At 41.5% G+C, this 19277-nt stretch overlaps 1 protein-coding gene across 1 annotated transcript in view; it reads left to right on the plus strand.

Annotated features, from left to right (window-relative positions):
- The window catches only part of FUT10 (fucosyltransferase 10), a 67255-nt gene extending 48600 nt beyond the window's left edge, over positions 1 to 18655 (plus strand). The window contains exons 4-5 of the mRNA XM_063453280.1: positions 12790 to 13625; positions 18414 to 18655. Of these exons, the coding sequence (XP_063309350.1) occupies positions 12790 to 13625; positions 18414 to 18647 (1070 nt within the window). The 3' untranslated portion in view covers positions 18648 to 18655. The remainder of the gene's footprint in view (positions 1 to 12789; positions 13626 to 18413) is intronic.
- The last annotated feature ends 622 nt before the right edge of the window (positions 18656 to 19277 follow it).

The raw sequence follows: 19277 nt of genomic DNA on the forward strand, positions 1-19277 counted from the left end.
CAAACTCCCAATGACATAACATCCACCAAGTTATGCATGGAGATCTAAATAAACAAATGAAAATAAAAACAATCAATAATGATAAAAAACTACACACAAGTCAGGTAGAGGTCCATAACCATATCCAAAGGATCACAAAAATGGGGAGAGATCCCGCTCTTCATTAAGACCCTTAGGGTATAGAGTTTGTAATTCGTATATCCAGTGTAGTTCACGCTGTTTCAATAACATTTCTCTGGATCCACCCCTCACCAGGGGTTTCACTGTTTCTAAAATTGTGTAACGCAACTGTGACACAGTATGTCGTTTTTCAGAAAAATGCCGAGCCACTGGATATTGAACTTTACCAGTCTTAATACTACTCTTGTGTTCTCTTAATCTCGCTGTAAATTTTCTAGTAGTCTCGCCCACATATGCTAGGCCACAAGGACACTTGAGCATGTACACTACGAACTCTGGATTATGTCCTTGCGATTTCATTAATGAAATTCTGTGAATGATTAGTATCCGGTTTGCATTTGGAGATAGTTAATAAACACTTAATGCACTTATTATTATTTTCTACACTGTATTGGTGTTGTATCTTTACATTTGGTGTTGGTGTATTTTGACCAATAATAATAATATTTGGGTGTATAATTAGCCCTATCTATATATCACCACTATTCCTTTTTGTCTTGGTTTCATATATTGTATAGAGCAGTGGTAGTCAACCTTTTTCTACCTACCGCCCACTAATGCATCTTTTTGGTTGAAAAAATTTCCTTACCGCCCACCATTTTTCGCGCAAATGCAGAATATTCTTAAGAAAGGAGGGTGTTTTTTAAAAAAAAAATAAATGTACGTACATTTATCTTTTTATTTCTACTTAAAGGACCACTCTAGGCACCCAGACCACTTCAGCTTAATGAAGTGGTCTGGGTGCCAGGTCCTTCTAGGGTTAACCCAATTTTTCATAAACATAGCAGTTTCAGAGAAACTGCTATGTTTGTGAATGGGTTAAGCCTTCCCCTATTTCCTCTAGTGGCTCTCATTGACAGCCGCTAGAGGCGCTTGCGTGATTCTCACTGTGAAAATCACAGTGAGAGCACGCAAGCGTCCATAGGAAAGCATTATGAATGCTTTCCTATGTGACCGGCTGAATGCGCGCGCAGCTCTTGCCGCGCGTGCGCATTCAGCCGACGGGGAGGAGAAGAGGAGGATCGGAGGAGGAGAGCTCTCCGCCCACCGCTGGAAAAAGGTACGTTTTAAACACTTTCCCCTTTCCAGAGCCCGGCGGGAGGGGGTCCCTGAGGGTGGGGGCACCCTCAGGGCACTCTAGTGCCAGGAAAACGAGTATGTTTTCCTGGCACTAGAGTGGTCCTTTAATGCAGGTTTATAAGGTTTTTAACTTTATAACGTTTAATGAGAAAACAATAAAGTAAATTGAAATTACCTTTACTAGTGATTAATGAGATCCTTGAGGTTGATGCTGCGAGACTAAATATTTGATATCTGGTTCGATTTTCGTAAGGAACGAAGGTCTCTTTCAGTGATATTCAGACGACTTCTCTGTTTGCGCATAATATGATTTCTCATTTGTGCGTCAGCTCATCTCCTCTCCCTCCTCAATTCCCCTCCCCACCTTTTTTTTCCCCTTTTTTCTATTTTTTAACCTTCCTTATAGCAATGCCCAGTAGGAAGGCTGAGCTAGGTAGCCCACTTACTATAGTCCACTATAACAGACAGGCACAAATACAAGACACACATACACACATACGACACACACACACAAGACACAGACAGGCACACATACATACAAACAGACACACACAGACATGCACACACATACCACACACACACAACACACACATACAACACACACACACACACAACACACACACACACACATACAACACACACACACAGCACACATACAGACACACAAGACACACAAAGACACAGACAGGCACACATACACACACACACCCAATACACATACATACAAACAGACAGGCACACACACAAACAAACAGACACACATGCACACACACATATAAGACATACATAGACACACACACACATGCAGACACACAAGACACACATACAATGACACAAACATACAAAGACAAGACACACATACATACAGACAGACACATACACACACAAGACCTACATACAAAGACACATACAGACACACACACAAGACATACAAAGACACACACACTGCACACACTGCATTACATACATACACACACAACACACACACACACTACATTACATACATACACACTACACAAACACACACACACTGCATTACATACACACACACTACACAAACACACACTACACACACTGCATTACATACATACACACACTACACAAACACACAACACACACTGCATTATATACATACACAAACACACGCTACACACACTGCATTACATACATACACACTACACACACTGCATTACATACATACACACTACACAAACACACACACACACACTGCGTTACATACACACACACACACACACACACACACTGCATTACATACACACACACACTGCATTACATACACACACACACTGCATTACATACATACACACTGCATTACATACATACACACTGCATTACATACATACACACACACACACTACACACACTGCATTACATACACACTACACAAACACACTACACACACTGCATTACATACACACTACACAAACACACTACACACACTGCATTACATACATACACACTACACAAACACTACACACTGCATTAGATACATACACAATACACAAACACTGCATTACATACACACTACACAAACACACACACTGCATTAGATACATACACAATACACAAACACTGCATTACATACACACTACACAAACACACACACTGCATTACATACATACACACTACACAAGCACACACACTGCATTACATACATACACACTACACAAACACACTACACACACTGCATTACATACACACACAAACACACTACACACACTGCATTACATACATACACACACTACACACACTGCATTACATACACACTACACAAACACACTACACACACTGCATTACATACATACACACTACACAAACACTACACACTGCATTAGATACATACACAATACACAAACACTGCATTACATACACACTACACAAACACACACACTGCATTAGATACATACACAATACACAAACACTGCATTACATACACACTACACAAACACACACACTGCATTACATACATACACACTACACAAACACACACACTGCATTACATACATACACACTACACAAACACACACACACTGCATTACATGCATCCACACTACACAAACACACACACACTGCATTGCATACATACACACTACACAAACACACGCACACTGCATTACATACATACACACACACACACACTACATTACATACATACACACTACACAAACACACACACACACTGCATTACATACACACAAACTACACAAACACACACTACACACACTGCATTACATACATACACTCACTACACACACACACACTACATTACATACATACACACTACACAAACACACACACACTGCATTACATACACACACACTACACAAACACACACTGCATTACATACATACACACTGCATTACATACATACACAAACACACACTACATTACATACAAACACACACTACACACACTGCATTACATACACACTACACAAACACACTACACACACTGCATTACATACATACACACTACACAAACACTACACACTGCATTAGATACATACACAATACACAAACACTGCATTACATACACACTACACAAACACACACACTGCATTACATACATACACAATACACAAACACTGCATTACATACATACACACTACACAAACACACACACTGCATTACATACATACACACTACACAAACACACACTGCATTACATACATACACACTACACAAACACACACTGCATTACATACATCCACACTACACAAACACACACACACTGCATTGCATACATCCACACTACACAAACACACACACACTGCATTGCATACATCCACACTACACAAACACACACACACTGCATTGCATACATCCACACTACACAAACACACACACACTGCATTGCATACATACACACTACACAAACACACACTACACACACTGCATTACATACATACACACACAACACACACACACACACACTACATTACATACATACACACTACACAAACACACACACTGCATTACATACACACACACTACACAAACACACACTACACACACTGCATTACATACATACACACACTACACAAACACACAACACACACTGCATTATATACATACACAAACACACGCTACACACACTGCATTACATACATACACACTACACACACTGCATTACATACATACACACTACACAAACACACACACACTGCATTACATACATACACACTACACAAACACACACACACTGCATTACATACATACACACTACATTACATACACTACACAAACACACACTGCATTACATACACACACTGCATTATATACACACACTACACAAACACACACACACTGCATTCACTTTACCCACACTACACACACACTGCATTCACTATACACACTACACAAACACACACTCTGCAAAGTGTTTATTAACTTTCTCCAAATGCAAACCAGATACTAATCATTCACAGAATTTCATTAATGAAATCGCATAATCCACTGTATCATTGAACTATCAAATTGCACTATAGCATAACGTAAATATATCAAAATACATCAAGTATACATATCTCCTTTTACAAGTATATCTATGGTATAATAATTCACTTATACAATCGATCATCAGCAACATTATTATTAATAGTTCTTCTAACAATACTCTACCACTAAATCAATGTAATCACACAGATATACAAAATGTACAGAAAAATAATGTATATAACGTCGTCTAATATCCTCATAATTCACGTATATCCAACACCATAACAATTATACAATGAGATCATGTCCACTTGTCCTTAAATTATCCAAAAAGTTTTTTCCAGGGAATAGAACGTCGGATCCAGCGATTATCTATCAGGTCCACAGACTTCTCACAATCCATCTTCGAAGATTTCAAAATATTCTACCAGATCCAAACTCCCAATGACATAACATCCACCAAGTTATGCATGGAGATCTAAATAAACAAATGAAAATAAAAACAATCAATAATGATAAAAAACTACACACAAGTCAGGTAGAGGTCCATAACCATATCCAAAGGATCACAAAAATGGGGAGAGATCCCGCTCTTCATTAAGACCCTTAGGGTATAGAGTTTGTAATTCGTATATCCAGTGTAGTTCACGCTGTTTCAATAACATTTCTCTGGATCCACCCCTCACCAGGGGTTTCACTGTTTCTAAAATTGTGTAACGCAACTGTGACACAGTATGTCGTTTTTCAGAAAAATGCCGAGCCACTGGATATTGAACTTTACCAGTCTTAATACTACTCTTGTGTTCTCTTAATCTCGCTGTAAATTTTCTAGTAGTCTCGCCCACATATGCTAGGCCACAAGGACACTTGAGCATGTACACTACGAACTCTGGATTATGTCCTTGCGATTTCATTAATGAAATTCTGTGAATGATTAGTATCCGGTTTGCATTTGGAGATAGTTAATAAACACTTAATGCACTTATTATTATTTTCTACACTGTATTGGTGTTGTATCTTTACATTTGGTGTTGGTGTATTTTGACCAATAATAATAATATTTGGGTGTATAATTAGCCCTATCTATATATCACCACTATTCCTTTTTGTCTTGGTTTCATATATTGTATAGAGCAGTGGTAGTCAACCTTTTTCTACCTACCGCCCACTAATGCATCTTTTTGGTTGAAAAAATTTCCTTACCGCCCACCATTTTTCGCGCAAATGCAGAATATTCTTAAGAAAGGAGGGTGTTTTTTAAAAAAAAAATAAATGTACGTACATTTATCTTTTTATTTCTACTTAAAGGACCACTCTAGGCACCCAGACCACTTCAGCTTAATGAAGTGGTCTGGGTGCCAGGTCCTTCTAGGGTTAACCCAATTTTTCATAAACATAGCAGTTTCAGAGAAACTGCTATGTTTGTGAATGGGTTAAGCCTTCCCCTATTTCCTCTAGTGGCTCTCATTGACAGCCGCTAGAGGCGCTTGCGTGATTCTCACTGTGAAAATCAAAGTGAGAGCACGCAAGCGTCCATAGGAAAGCATTATGAATGCTTTCCTATGTGACCGGCTGAATGCGCGCGCAGCTCTTGCCGCGCGTGCGCATTCAGCCGACGGGGAGGAGAAGAGGAGGATCGGAGGAGGAGAGCTCTCCGCCCACCGCTGGAAAAAGGTACGTTTTAAACACTTTCCCCTTTCCAGAGCCCGGCGGGAGGGGGTCCCTGAGGGTGGGGGCACCCTCAGGGCACTCTAGTGCCAGGAAAACGAGTATGTTTTCCTGGCACTAGAGTGGTCCTTTAATGCAGGTTTATAAGGTTTTTAACTTTATAACGTTTAATGAGAAAACAATAAAGTAAATTGAAATTACCGTTACTAGTGATTAATGAGATCCTTGAGGTTGATGCTGCGAGACTAAATATTTGATATCTGGTTCGATTTTCGTAAGGAACGAAGGTCTCTTTCAGTGATATTCAGACGACTTCTCTGTTTGCGCATAATATGATTTCTCATTTGTGCGTCAGCTCATCTCCTCTCCCTCCTCAATTCCCCTCCCCACCTTTTTTTCCCCTTTTTTCTATTTTTTAACCTTCCTTATAGCAATGCCCAGTAGGAAGGCTGAGCTAGGTAGCCCACTTACTATAGTCCACTATAACAGACAGGCACAAATACAAGACACACATACACACATACGACACACACACACAAGACACAGACAGGCACACATACATACAAACAGACACACACAGACATGCACACACATACCACACACACACAACACACACATACAACACACACACACACACAACACACACACACACATACAACACACACACACAGCACACATACAGACACACAAGACACACAAAGACACAGACAGGCACACATACACACACACACCCAATACACATACATACAAACAGACAGGCACACACACAAACAAACAGACACACATGCACACACACATATAAGACATACATAGACACACACACACATGCAGACACACAAGACACACATACAATGACACAAACATACAAAGACAAGACACACATACATACAGACAGACACATACACACACAAGACCTACATACAAAGACACATACAGACACACACACAAGACATACAAAGACACACACACACACACAAGACATACCTACAAAGACACACACACACAAACAAACACACACATTATATTTAAGTCACCCTCCTGTTTCCTACCTTTAAGGTGCAGGAGGGTGACTTTTCCTGGGGTCCAGTGGTGGCTCAGGTGGATGGGAGTCAGAGTTCCCACTCTGACTCTGTCTGCTTCCTCCCGCGCGGCTCTCAGTTTTAACTGGGAGGAGTGACCGGGGAATCACTTCCTCCCAGCTCTGTGATGTCATCACAGGGGGCCCGGTCACACTGTTAAAGCGCCCAGTGCTGACCGGGCCCCCTTACAATCCGCATCCATCGGGTGGCCCTGACAGCATGGGCCACCCGATGGACACTTTGGAAGGCGGCCCCGGCGGTTTACCGCGCGGCCCGGAGCCGCAAATGGTCACAGCGGTACCCAGTCGCACGGGTACCGCCGGCTCGCACCCGCCCGCCCGATCAACCTGGAAATCCCTACCGCCCACCTGGAATCCTGAAACGCCCACTAGTGGGCGGTAGGGACCAGGTTGACGAACCATGGTATAGAGGGATGTGTTTGTACTTTCCCCTTTTAACACTATGAAAACTTGCCCTCTTCTTGGCATTTACATTAGTACTAATCGCCATCAAGTAAGCTGTCGCTTTTCGCGCTTTGTATGCGCACGCGTCTGGTGAGTATATATCATTGCGCCTGCGCGGACTTAAGCACAATAAGGGCGGCTTCCATTAGTAAGCTTGGCAGTGTTATCTGCATTGCGCATGCGCGAGACCGCTGGCGTTTTCCCGAACCTTTTTTTTAACTAATTTGAACTTAATTGACTATGCATTATAGCATTATGTGAAGGTAAGCATATAATATGCTCGAGATTAATGTATTTGTGTGAAAGGAGGTTATAATTATATGTATGAAACCGAAGGGGGAGGTGACGGTCACTTCCGGTTTTGGTTTTTTATCAGACTGATGGCCATCAGATGTGGGAATGGTATTTAAAGGGATTGTTGGTGAGTTTTGATAAACGCCCTTGATAAAGGCAACCAGGAGGTGCCGAAACGTTGGGGGGTTATTTGTGATTCCAGTTTCTGCCCAGATAGGCTTGTGAGAAGTGTGGTAAATTCATTGTGTATTTTTTGCCTATTTTGGATCACTGTATATATATATTTGTACCTTAACTTTGATATTGGTTTATTGGTTTATTACGCCATGTTTTTATTGAACACACCATGTAAACATTCACAGTGCAGGTGGAAAAGTATGTGAACCTCTAGACTAATGACATCTCCAAGAGCTAATTGGAGTGAGATGTCAGCCAACTGGAGTCCAATCAATGAGATGAGATTGGAGGTGTTGGTTACAGCTGCCCTGCCCTATAAAAAACACACACCAGTTCTGGCTTTGCTTTTCACAAGAAGCATTGCCTGATGTGAATGATGCCTCGCACAAAAGAGCTCTCAGAAGACCTACGATTAAGAATTGTTGACTTGCATAAAGCTGGAAAGGGTTATAAAAGTATCTCCAAAAGCCTTGCTGTTCATCAGTCCACGGTAAGACAAATTGTCTATAAATGGAGAAAGTTCAGCACTGCTGCTCCTCTCCCTAGAAGTGTCCGTCCTGTAAAGATGACTGCAAGAGCACAGCGCAGACTGCTCAATGAGGTGAAGAAGAATCCTAGAGTGTCAGCTAAAGACTTACAAAAGTCACTGGCAAATGCCAACATCCCTGTTAGCGTATCTACAATATGTAAAACACTAAACAAGAATGGATTTCATGGGAGGATACCACAGAGGAAGCCACTGCTGTCCAAACAAAACATTGTTGCACGTTTACAGTTTGCACAAGAGCACCTGGATGTTCCACAGCAGTACTGGAAAAATATTCTGTGGACAGATGAAACCAAAGTTGAGTTGTTTGGAAGAAACACACAACACTATGTGTGGCGAAAAAGAGGCACAGCACACCAACATCAAAACCTCATCCCAACTGTGAAGTATGGTGGTGGGGGCATCATGGTTTGGGGCTGCTTTGCTGCGTCAGGGCCTGGACGGATTGCTATCATCGAAGGAAAAATGAATTCCAAAGTTTATCAAGACATTTTGCAGGAGAACATAAGGCCATCTGTCTACCAGCTGAAGCTCAACAGAAGATGGGTGTTGCAACAGGACAATGGCCCAAAGCATAGAAGTAAATCAACAACAGAATGGCTTAAACAGAATAAAATACGCCTTCTGAAGTGGCCCAGTCAGAGTCCTGACCTCAACTCGATTGAGATGCTGTGGCATGACCTCAAGAAAGCGATTCACACCAGACATCCCAAGAATATTGCTGAACTGAAACAGTTCTGTAAAGAGGAATGGTCAAGAATTACTCCTGACTGTTGTGCACATCTGATCTGCAACTAAAACGTTTGGTTGAAGTTATTGCTGCCAAAGGAGGTTCAACCAGTTATTAAATCCAAGGGTTCACATACTTTTTCCACCTGCACTGTGAATGTTTACATGGTGTGTTCAATAAAAACAAGGCAACATTTTTTTTTTTTTTTTTTTAATATTCTTTATTTTTTCGTGCAGGAAAGGTACATAGCAACAAGCAATGCCACAACAGCGATTGCAAGCGAGATGGTCAACATGTTAGATACAATTGTTTGGCATAATAGAACATTGCACATTTTATATATTAATGTAGATTTGTCAAGAGTGGAACCAACATGTCAGCTAAGAGATAAGGGAGGCAGGTTATACATTTAGCATAAACAAGCTGGCATTATTGAAGTAATATGGGGGTCGCATGCTTAGTTGAAGCACATCCTGTCTGTGCGCTGCTTGAAATCATAAGCTGAACAATTCGCTGAATCAGCACAAATTCTAAGACAAAATAATAATACTGAGTGAAAAATAATACTGAACATATAGGTAACAGGCTTGTTCAACATGTCTAGGGATATAATAGGCTTGCTATGCTTGTGGAAATGTGTGATTGTAAGAATACGTCTCGTGTGCAAATCACATGGAAGGCTCTATAGTAAAAACTAAAAGTAAGAGAAAACAGTACAGTCTAAGTAAATACGCTTTTATAGTACTACGATCTTAATGAACCTGAATGCTATTTTCATTTGCTGGGCTATACAATCAAAACATGCTAGTCTAGATGATAGACACATTAAGCTGGTGTAAGACTTGCTATCTTGTGTTGCAGTTTACTAATAGACAACCTGTTGCAAAAAGAAAGGTCAGCTGGGTCTATAGCTTGGTCACAGCAGCTTAACAGAAAAGCAGAGGCTTAGTGAGTATTCTAGATACACGTAAAAAAAAATAAAAAAAGAGTTATTAGGGGTAAATAGGAGTCCAAACTTGAAGGGTACGTCCAAAGTTCAGCTTCCATACAGGATAGCGTCCGGGCAGACGCACAGGTCACATGGTGTGAGTGTGGGCAACGGCTGGATGCCATATGATGAGGTAGTCCCTATGTGCCTAGCCGATACCCATTCTGGAGGCCGTGGTTACTGATTTGGGGCAAGAGGCTAGCGAGGTGCTGGACCGCTGTGGCTCCTCCGGTCCCGGCAGTGATAAGAGGTTGTTGCTGGCTGGATGCTTGTCTGGTGGCTGAGCGCCTCTTCCCTTCGGATCTCTTTCAGCGGTGCTGGCTGTGCGGCGGGCGGGTGGTGAAGAGGCCGGGTATATACCTGTTGAGGTAGGACCCAGGCCTGTGGTGGTGCGTCGCCACGTGCCATGCGCAGGCCTCCGCCTCTGCTTGCGTGGGGGATGCGTCTGGGCTTTGCCCCTTGGGGCCCTCACCCCGAGTTGGCTCTTGTGGGGGGTCGTGGGTTGTGCCGTCGGGTTAATGCCTGGGAGCATCCCCGTGCCCCTCCGGCTGTTGCTTACTTGGGACCTTGGCGTGTTCTTGCCCGTCCGCGGCTGCTGCTGTGTAGCTGTGTGTCTAGCTTCCACCTTTGCCCAGAAGTTTGCCAGCAGCCTGTTCAAGCGGGTTTCTAGGTCGCCAGTTAGCTGTGTGGGTTCACAGGTTGCGGGTGATTGGACCGGGTTAACCCCCACCGGTCCTGGGGGGGGAGGGAAGGCCCGATACTTCAGGTGCCGCACGCTTTGATGAGCTGGGAGAGCGGCCGCCTCTCCCCTGCACTGCGTCGTGTAGGCCCCAAGCCTCTGATCTACCGATCCAGCGGTCTTTACGGGTGTGTGGGATATCATTCTGCTCCCCAGCTTTGGTGTCGTCGAGTAAGGTAAGTTGGGGTTCAGGGTCTGGGATTTTCCCCCCGTTTTCCGCTGTAAATCAGGACCGGGCTCGGGAGCTCACAGATTTTGCGTCTAGTCGGCTCCCCGGTCAGGCTCCGCCCCCCGGCAACATTTTATTCTTTGTGTGTTATTAGTTTAAGCAGACTGTGATTGTCTATTGTTGTGACTTAGATGATGATCAGATCACATTTTCTGACCAATTTGTGCAGAAATCCATATCATTCCAAAGGATTCACATACTTTTTCTTGCAACTGTATATCTGTCACAGTTAGTTGACCTATATTAAGAACAAAATGCTTTTGGCTATCCAGTGTTTAAAACCAGCAAGAGGTTTTTCTTTGAAATTTCCAGCTAACATTTTACAAGATTTTTTTTTTATCTGGAAGAGCAAAGATTCATGTATATGATCTGCTTAGATCCAGTCCTTTTGAAAAATGGATGGACATCACACCCTGAAGCTATTTGTTGAAGCTGAATATAGATGTTTCTGCAAGAAAAACAATTGGGAAAACATGATTCTTTCAAGGCACACTGTAGGCACCCAGACCACATCAGCTAATTGAAGAGGTCTGGGTGCTGTGTCCCTATTGCACTTAGTGCTGCAATGTTAAACAGACCGCCACTAGAGGGCAGACAGCCACTAGAGGGCTTCTGGAATCGAAACGGACCTTTGGTCCATTATCTGACACTGGACATCCTCACGCTTTGCATGAGGACCTCCAGCGTCAGATTTTTCCCATAGGAAAGCATTGATTAATGCTTTACTGTGGCGAAATCCTAATGCAAGCATGGCTATTGCTGCACATGCGCATTAGGTCTCCCCCGCCAGCTGACGTCGGTGTGTGAGGAGTGTTGGCGGAGCCTGACCCAGCGTCGAGGGACATTGGCGCTGGATTCAGGTAAGTGATTGAAGGGGTTTTAACCCCTTCAGCCCCGCGGTACGGGGGCGCAAGGGAGGTCTGCTCCTTAGAAACCTATAGTACCAGGAAAACGGCTTTGTTTTCCTGGCACTATAGGATCCCTTTAATATGGACTGATTTCCTCTCTATATGGTTTGACTTTTAATTGTGTACCTAGCAACGCCATGGAAAAATAGACAAACTGGTGAATTTATTGTATTGGAATGGTAACTGAAATACTGTTGTGTCTGGGACATTGTACATTAACAAAAAGTATAATTCCGATGTTTTTGTAGGCACAGATTTTAACATTGACAACTTACCATTACCACGAAAGTCTTACCACGAGTGGGCTTTGTTTCATGAGGAGTCTCCAAAAAACAACTATAAACTGTTCCATCCGCCGGCCATCACCTTGTTTAACCATACTGCTACCTTTAGTCAGCATTCCCACCTACCTTTAACAAGTCAGTACTTGGAGAACCTTCAGTCCTTGAAGTCTCATCAATTCATGGTTCCAATACAAAATAAAAATATGTTAAGGAGAAGACTTGCTCCACTTGTGTACGTTCAGTCTGACTGTGACCCCCCTTCAGATCGAGACAGTTATGTTGGAGAACTCATGAAGTTTATTGCTGTTGACTCCTATGGTGACTGTTTGCACAACCGAGACCTTCCAGACCAAGTAAACAATCCATCTTCTATGGACGATGCCCAGTTTTATCGCATCCTTGCGCAATATAAATTCATCCTTGCTTTTGAAAATGCTGTTTGTGATGATTATATTACAGAGAAGTTATGGAGGCCTCTGAAGCTGGGAGTTGTCCCAGTGTATTATGGCGCACCCAATGTCATGGACTGGTTGCCCAGTAACAAAAGTGCGATTGTCGCAAACAGATTTTTTAGTCCTAGAGAACTTGCGGAACATATCAAACAGATGGATACTAATGACACTCTGTACATGGAGTATCTTGAATGGAAATTGCAGGACCGCATAAGTAACACAAAGTTAGTTTCTGCCATCAGAGACCGAAAGTGGGGCGTACAAGATATCACGCAAGAAAACTATATTGATGCTTTTGAGTGCATGGTATGCAATAAAGTTTGGGACAATATGCATCTGAAGGACAAGGTAATCAAATGAATATTCAATTACATTAATAGTATAAACAAAAAATGAAAACAGGAGCACTCTCTTGGATTTCCAAAATATATTTTAAAAAAATACCACCTCTACCTCAAACTTCAGCACTCCAGATGTGGACTACATCCCTCGTAATGCTCTTTCACCCATAATGCTGGCAAAGCATCATGGGAGGTGTAGTCCAAAACATCTGGAGTGCCAAAGGTTGCCTATGCCTGGCCTAGAGCCTTACCAAGGTTCACTAACCATCGCATGAAGGTTACACTGTTGGGTCTGGCCATGGAGATCAAGAACCCACTGATCTCAATTGCTGCCTTCAGTGGCAAACAGGTAAAGTGTGCTTTTAATACCAAACAAAGGACATTTATGTTATGATCTTTTTTATTATATAATCACAGTAACATTGGTATAGGGCAGGCATCGGCAACCTTTTTGCACTCCAGATGTTTTGGACTACACCTCCCATGATCCTTTGCCAGCATTATGAGAGTTAGAGCATTCTGGGGGATGTAGTCCACAACATCTGGAGTGACGAAATGTGCCTATCCCTGGTATAGGGCATATTAAAATGTAAAGTAAACTGCAAAAGAAAAGCAGAATTAATTGGAATAGTGTGTAAAGAGTTACTGAAATATGCATTGTTCATTTCCTTAAGAAGTGCTATGTGACATTTCAAGATAGTCATTGTCCCATGGGACATTTTGCTTGCAAATGCTTAACAACTTGGCAGAAACAAGAGAAATAGTGCTTATTCAATGCTTCTTTATTATTGCTTATGGCTGTGCTATAGCTGTCTTATTAATTAACTCTGCCTTTTAGTCTTGGAATGCATGGAACAATCTTTTCCCTGGGAATAAGTCTTTGTGATCCTATACTAAATGGCATGTATGAACATACAATGTTCTCATGCATTATGTGTTTAGTATAGGGGGTTCCAGTATTGGGAACAATACATGTACTGTCCCACTGCCACCTGAGTTAACTCATTAAGTGCCAGAGGGGTGAAGTATACATTGCAAGACACTACAGTGCTCATCCCTCTACCCTTAAACGAGGTTTAAAGGGACTCTATAGTCACCAGAACAGCAGCTTAATGTAGTTGTCCTGGTGAGTATAATCATTGCCTTCAGGCATTTTCATGCAAACACTGCCTTTTCAGAAAAAAGACGGTGTGTAAATTACCCACTAGGGGCACCTCCAAGTGGCCACTCATCAGATGGCCACTGGAGGTGCTTCCTGGCTCAGGGCTGCACAGTAGGCAGCACTACCGTTCAGCGTCTCCACGCTCTGCCTGGAGACGCTGAATTTTCCTCATAGAGATGCATTAATTCAATGCATCTCTACGAGGAGGTGCTGATGGCCCGCCCCATCCAGCCTCCTTGACTATTTCAGCCAATCCAGTGCTTTTCCTATGGGAAAGCTTTGGATTGGCTAAAAATTCAGCAATTCTGATGTCACCTAGGAGGCGGATTGGGGGCGGGGTCAGCGTCCGCAGACCTGCACAGCACTGGAAATAAGGTTAGTTTTCACCTTTTCTTAGGAGGTTAAGGTGGGGGGGGGGGGGGGGGGAGGGGAAGGAGGGGGGGAGGAGGGCAAGCCACCTATATGGTGGATTAAACACTATAGGGTCAGGAATACATGTTTGTGTTCCTGACCCTATAGTATTCCTTTAAGTGAATATAGAATTTTTGATAGAGTCCTAACCTCAACATCTGAGGAAAGGGATATAGGGTGATTATTTCTGATGACTTAAAGGTAGGCAGACAATGTAATAGAGCAGCAGGAAATGCTAGCAGAATGCTTGGTTGTATAGGGAGAGGTATTAGCAGTAGAAAGAGGGAAGTGCTCATGCCATTGTACAGAACACTGGTGAGACCTCACTTGGAGTATTGTACGCAGTACTGGAGACCGTATCTCCAGAAGGATATTGATACCTTAGAGAGAGTTCAGAGAAGGGCTACTAAACTGGTTCATGGATTGCAGGATAAAACGAGAAAGACGAGACAGGGGGGATATGATAGAAACATTCAAATACATAAAGGGAATCAACACAGTAAAGGAGGAGACTATATTTAAAAGAAGAACAACTTCCACAACAAGAGGACATAGTCTTAAATTAGAGGGACAACGGTTTAAAAATAATATCAGGAAGTATTACTTTACTGAGAGGGTAGTGGATGCATGGGATAGCCTTCCAGCTGAAGTGGTAGAGGTTAACACAGTGAGGGAGTTTAAGCATGTGTGGAATAGGCATGAGGCTATCCAAGATATAAGAAACTAATGCAAGTATTTAGAAAATTGGGCAGGCTAGATGGGCTGAATTGATCTTATCTGCCGTCCGTTTCTATGTTTCTATATGCCATGATGCTTCATCAAGATCACGTTGCACATAGGAAAATTCGGGAGAGACCTAATGCGCATGTGTGGCATTCGCCACGCTTGCATTAAAGTTTCACCGTTCGGAAAGGATGTATAATGCTTTCCTATGGGGTTTTGGGTGACACTGGACGTCCCCATGTCCTCTGGATTCATGCTCAGAGAACTCAAGTAAGAAATGCATGCAAGATATTTCTTGAGCCAAATTTAGTGTTTAATGGCACAATTTTGATACCCTCTGTCCTTTAATTACTATAAATAAAAAAAAATATGAAAGCAATTCAATGAATGTACGGATGCAATAAAGCAGAAGAGTTATCAACGTGTTATGTCTGACGGTACAATCCGTTACTCCGTCAAGCATTCCCTTCTTCCCATAAAATAAAATCAGCAAGTAATCCACAGAGTAATAAATTGCTGGTCTCGCCAAATAATCCACACATGAGCCAAAGCTTAATGCTGGAACAAGACTGATTTACTGGCACACAGAACTCACAATTTATGCAACACAAAACTCCTCCTCTGGGCCAGGCTAGATAATTGAGTTTTAGCAATATACATAGCTCAATTATCTGCTGGCCAGAACATTTACAGTTTAACATACTTTTTACCTAACATTCATAACTCTAAAACCATACATCACATTCACATAACAATTACATATTCACAATCAATCCATTCAGGGGAACAACATATTAAAAAATGGCATGAATCAGACAAGGGGTTCAAAATTTAGTAAAAGTATATTTTGGTCCCTGGCTGGCAGCATGGCAATCTGGTTTAAGCAGGTTTTACAGAGGCCTCTATCCTGGAGACAAAGGGGAAAGTAATCCAATTATCCAGGGCTAGAGGCAGACTCCATTAACCACATGGTTACAGAAAGACATAAAATTCTTTAAAAATACATAAAGTCATCTTTTACACATAACACACAGACATTTCACATATCCCCAGATAGCTGGGATCTGAACGCACAAAACTACTGAATAGCGCTCAGATCCTACTCACACAGTTCAATTGCCATGGAGCTAAAGTCTTTTCCATAGTCTTTCATTATATGAATAGGCTCCATGGCATAGCTATCTGGGGGTATCACCGCTCACACAGGGCAAGTACCGAATGGCCCCACTGTGTTTAAAGCGCCAGAATGAGTGACATGCACTCTGTTATGGCCAAATACTGTTTTTAAAGGGCCCAATCTCCCAGGGCCATAGTCCAAAGGCAGGAGGCAGGCAGCCAGGCTTCTCCAATGCAATGTGGCGAGATTGCTCTCGTCACAATGTCCTAAACATAAGTCACATAATGTACTAAAGGTAGGACAATCACCATTGCAACCAGCTGGCATATTAGATTGCGGACTCCTCCACTTTTAAATTTTTGCACCATTTTATAGAACAGACACTATGATAAATCTCCCCTTTTATTGCAACCTTTAACGGTTTATGCTATGGTGTTTTGTTTTTTTAGCAACTGTAACTGCAAGCCTGGTATATGAAGGTGTATGTTTTCACTGGTATTTAAATGGAGTTAAATACGTTTTAAATTTGGAAGCGTATGCAATAGGATTTTTAACATATATGACTTTAAGTAAATATGATCTGTAAATCATTTTCATCTATAAACCTTGGCCTTGATTTAATATTGTTGGATACACTTTTCAAATGATTTTCTTACCATATTAAAACATCAAAACCTATACCATATATCAAAAAATATATCAATACATTAAAATCAATATATTAAAAACCTTAAATATTTTTATATTCTTAAATCATTTTCAAAGTTTATTTAAAAACATTAAAAGAACAAAGAACACTATAGTCACCAGAACAACTACAGCATAATGTCCTTGCAGCCTTTTTGCTTAAAACACTGCCTTTTCATAGAAAATGCAATGTTACATTAAAGCCTAGGGACACCTCCAGTGGTCACTTCTCAGATGGCTACTAGTGGTGCTTCCTGGGGTAGTGCTGGCAGCGTTCTGCATGGAGACACTAAACTTTTCTCATAGAGATGCATTGATTTCCCCGCCTCCTTGAAGATTTCCACCAATCAAATGCTTTTCCTATGGGAAAGCATTGGATTGAGTGAAACAATCAGTTCTGATTTCAGCCAAGGAGGCGGATGGGGGCAGGTCCAGTGACGGTGGACCCTCGGGGCGCTGGAAATCAGATACGTATTCTTACCTGTTAAGGGGCAAGCCACTTAAATTGTGGTTTTAACACTGTTGGGTCAGTAATACATGTTTGTGTTCCTGACCCTATGTGTTCCTTTAAATAATTTTGAAAACATGAAACAATATTAAATCAAGGCCCATATTTGCATTAATTTAATAACTTAAATATTACTGTTTAATATCAATATAGTGAGTAATCTGACATGTCACTGCTTTATTGGCAGGGTTTACCAGCAAAGCAATGGAAAGCAGAATCTTCCCACTTGAATTGTCCAGGACCAGAACTTTTCCCCTTTATGCCAAGGCATACTTCTAGGTCATCCATGAGAGAGCTGTGGAAACCCAGTTTTGAGCAGTCGAAAAAGGAGGCAAAAGCTCTAAGAATACTGGTTGAGAGGAACAAAAACTTTACAAACCAAGAGTTTTGGAATCTTGTGTTCAAGAGCTCATCAGAGTGAAATATGTGTTGGGCAAAAATTAACGTTTTGCTGTTTTTTTTTGTAAATTTTTTCATACTCATTTTTATTGTTGTCCAATTTTCCCAGTTTTGTGACATATTTATTTTGTTTTCATCACACAATATTTGTACTTTATTTGTGTTTGCAACTGCTGATTGCTATTTTATCGCTTATTTCCTCTATAATAAGGCTTTTTTTGTTTCAGACTCTATCTAATTCACCCCACTCAGAAAGTATGTTACCTGTGTATTCTTCTTTCAAAAATGCATTAACAGTTTAAACAAGGAGTGAACCCAGGACAGTGCCCTGTTGTATATTCTACTTACGGTACCAATTGTGTCCAATTTGAAACATTTCCAATTACTCTCTGCACTTTATCTTAAACAAAATGTAATACTCAAACCCACATTTTCATCTAAAAGCCATTGATTTTGGCTTACAACTGGGTAAAACCTTATCAAGTGCTTTACAAAGTTCACGCTCAGTGCCATACCTACACCTTCTTTTCAAATACTTTTATTTAGGTTTTTATTTTTTTTTAAATGAAAATTATAACAATTATAAAAATAACAATAAACAGGGTGTGAATATATTTTCACACCATCTAAGAAGTTTTTTTTCTCTAGCTAT

The sequence above is a fragment of the Pelobates fuscus genome, chromosome 5 (assembly GCF_036172605.1).
Source record: "Pelobates fuscus isolate aPelFus1 chromosome 5, aPelFus1.pri, whole genome shotgun sequence".
Lineage (NCBI taxonomy): Eukaryota > Metazoa > Chordata > Amphibia > Anura > Pelobatidae > Pelobates > Pelobates fuscus.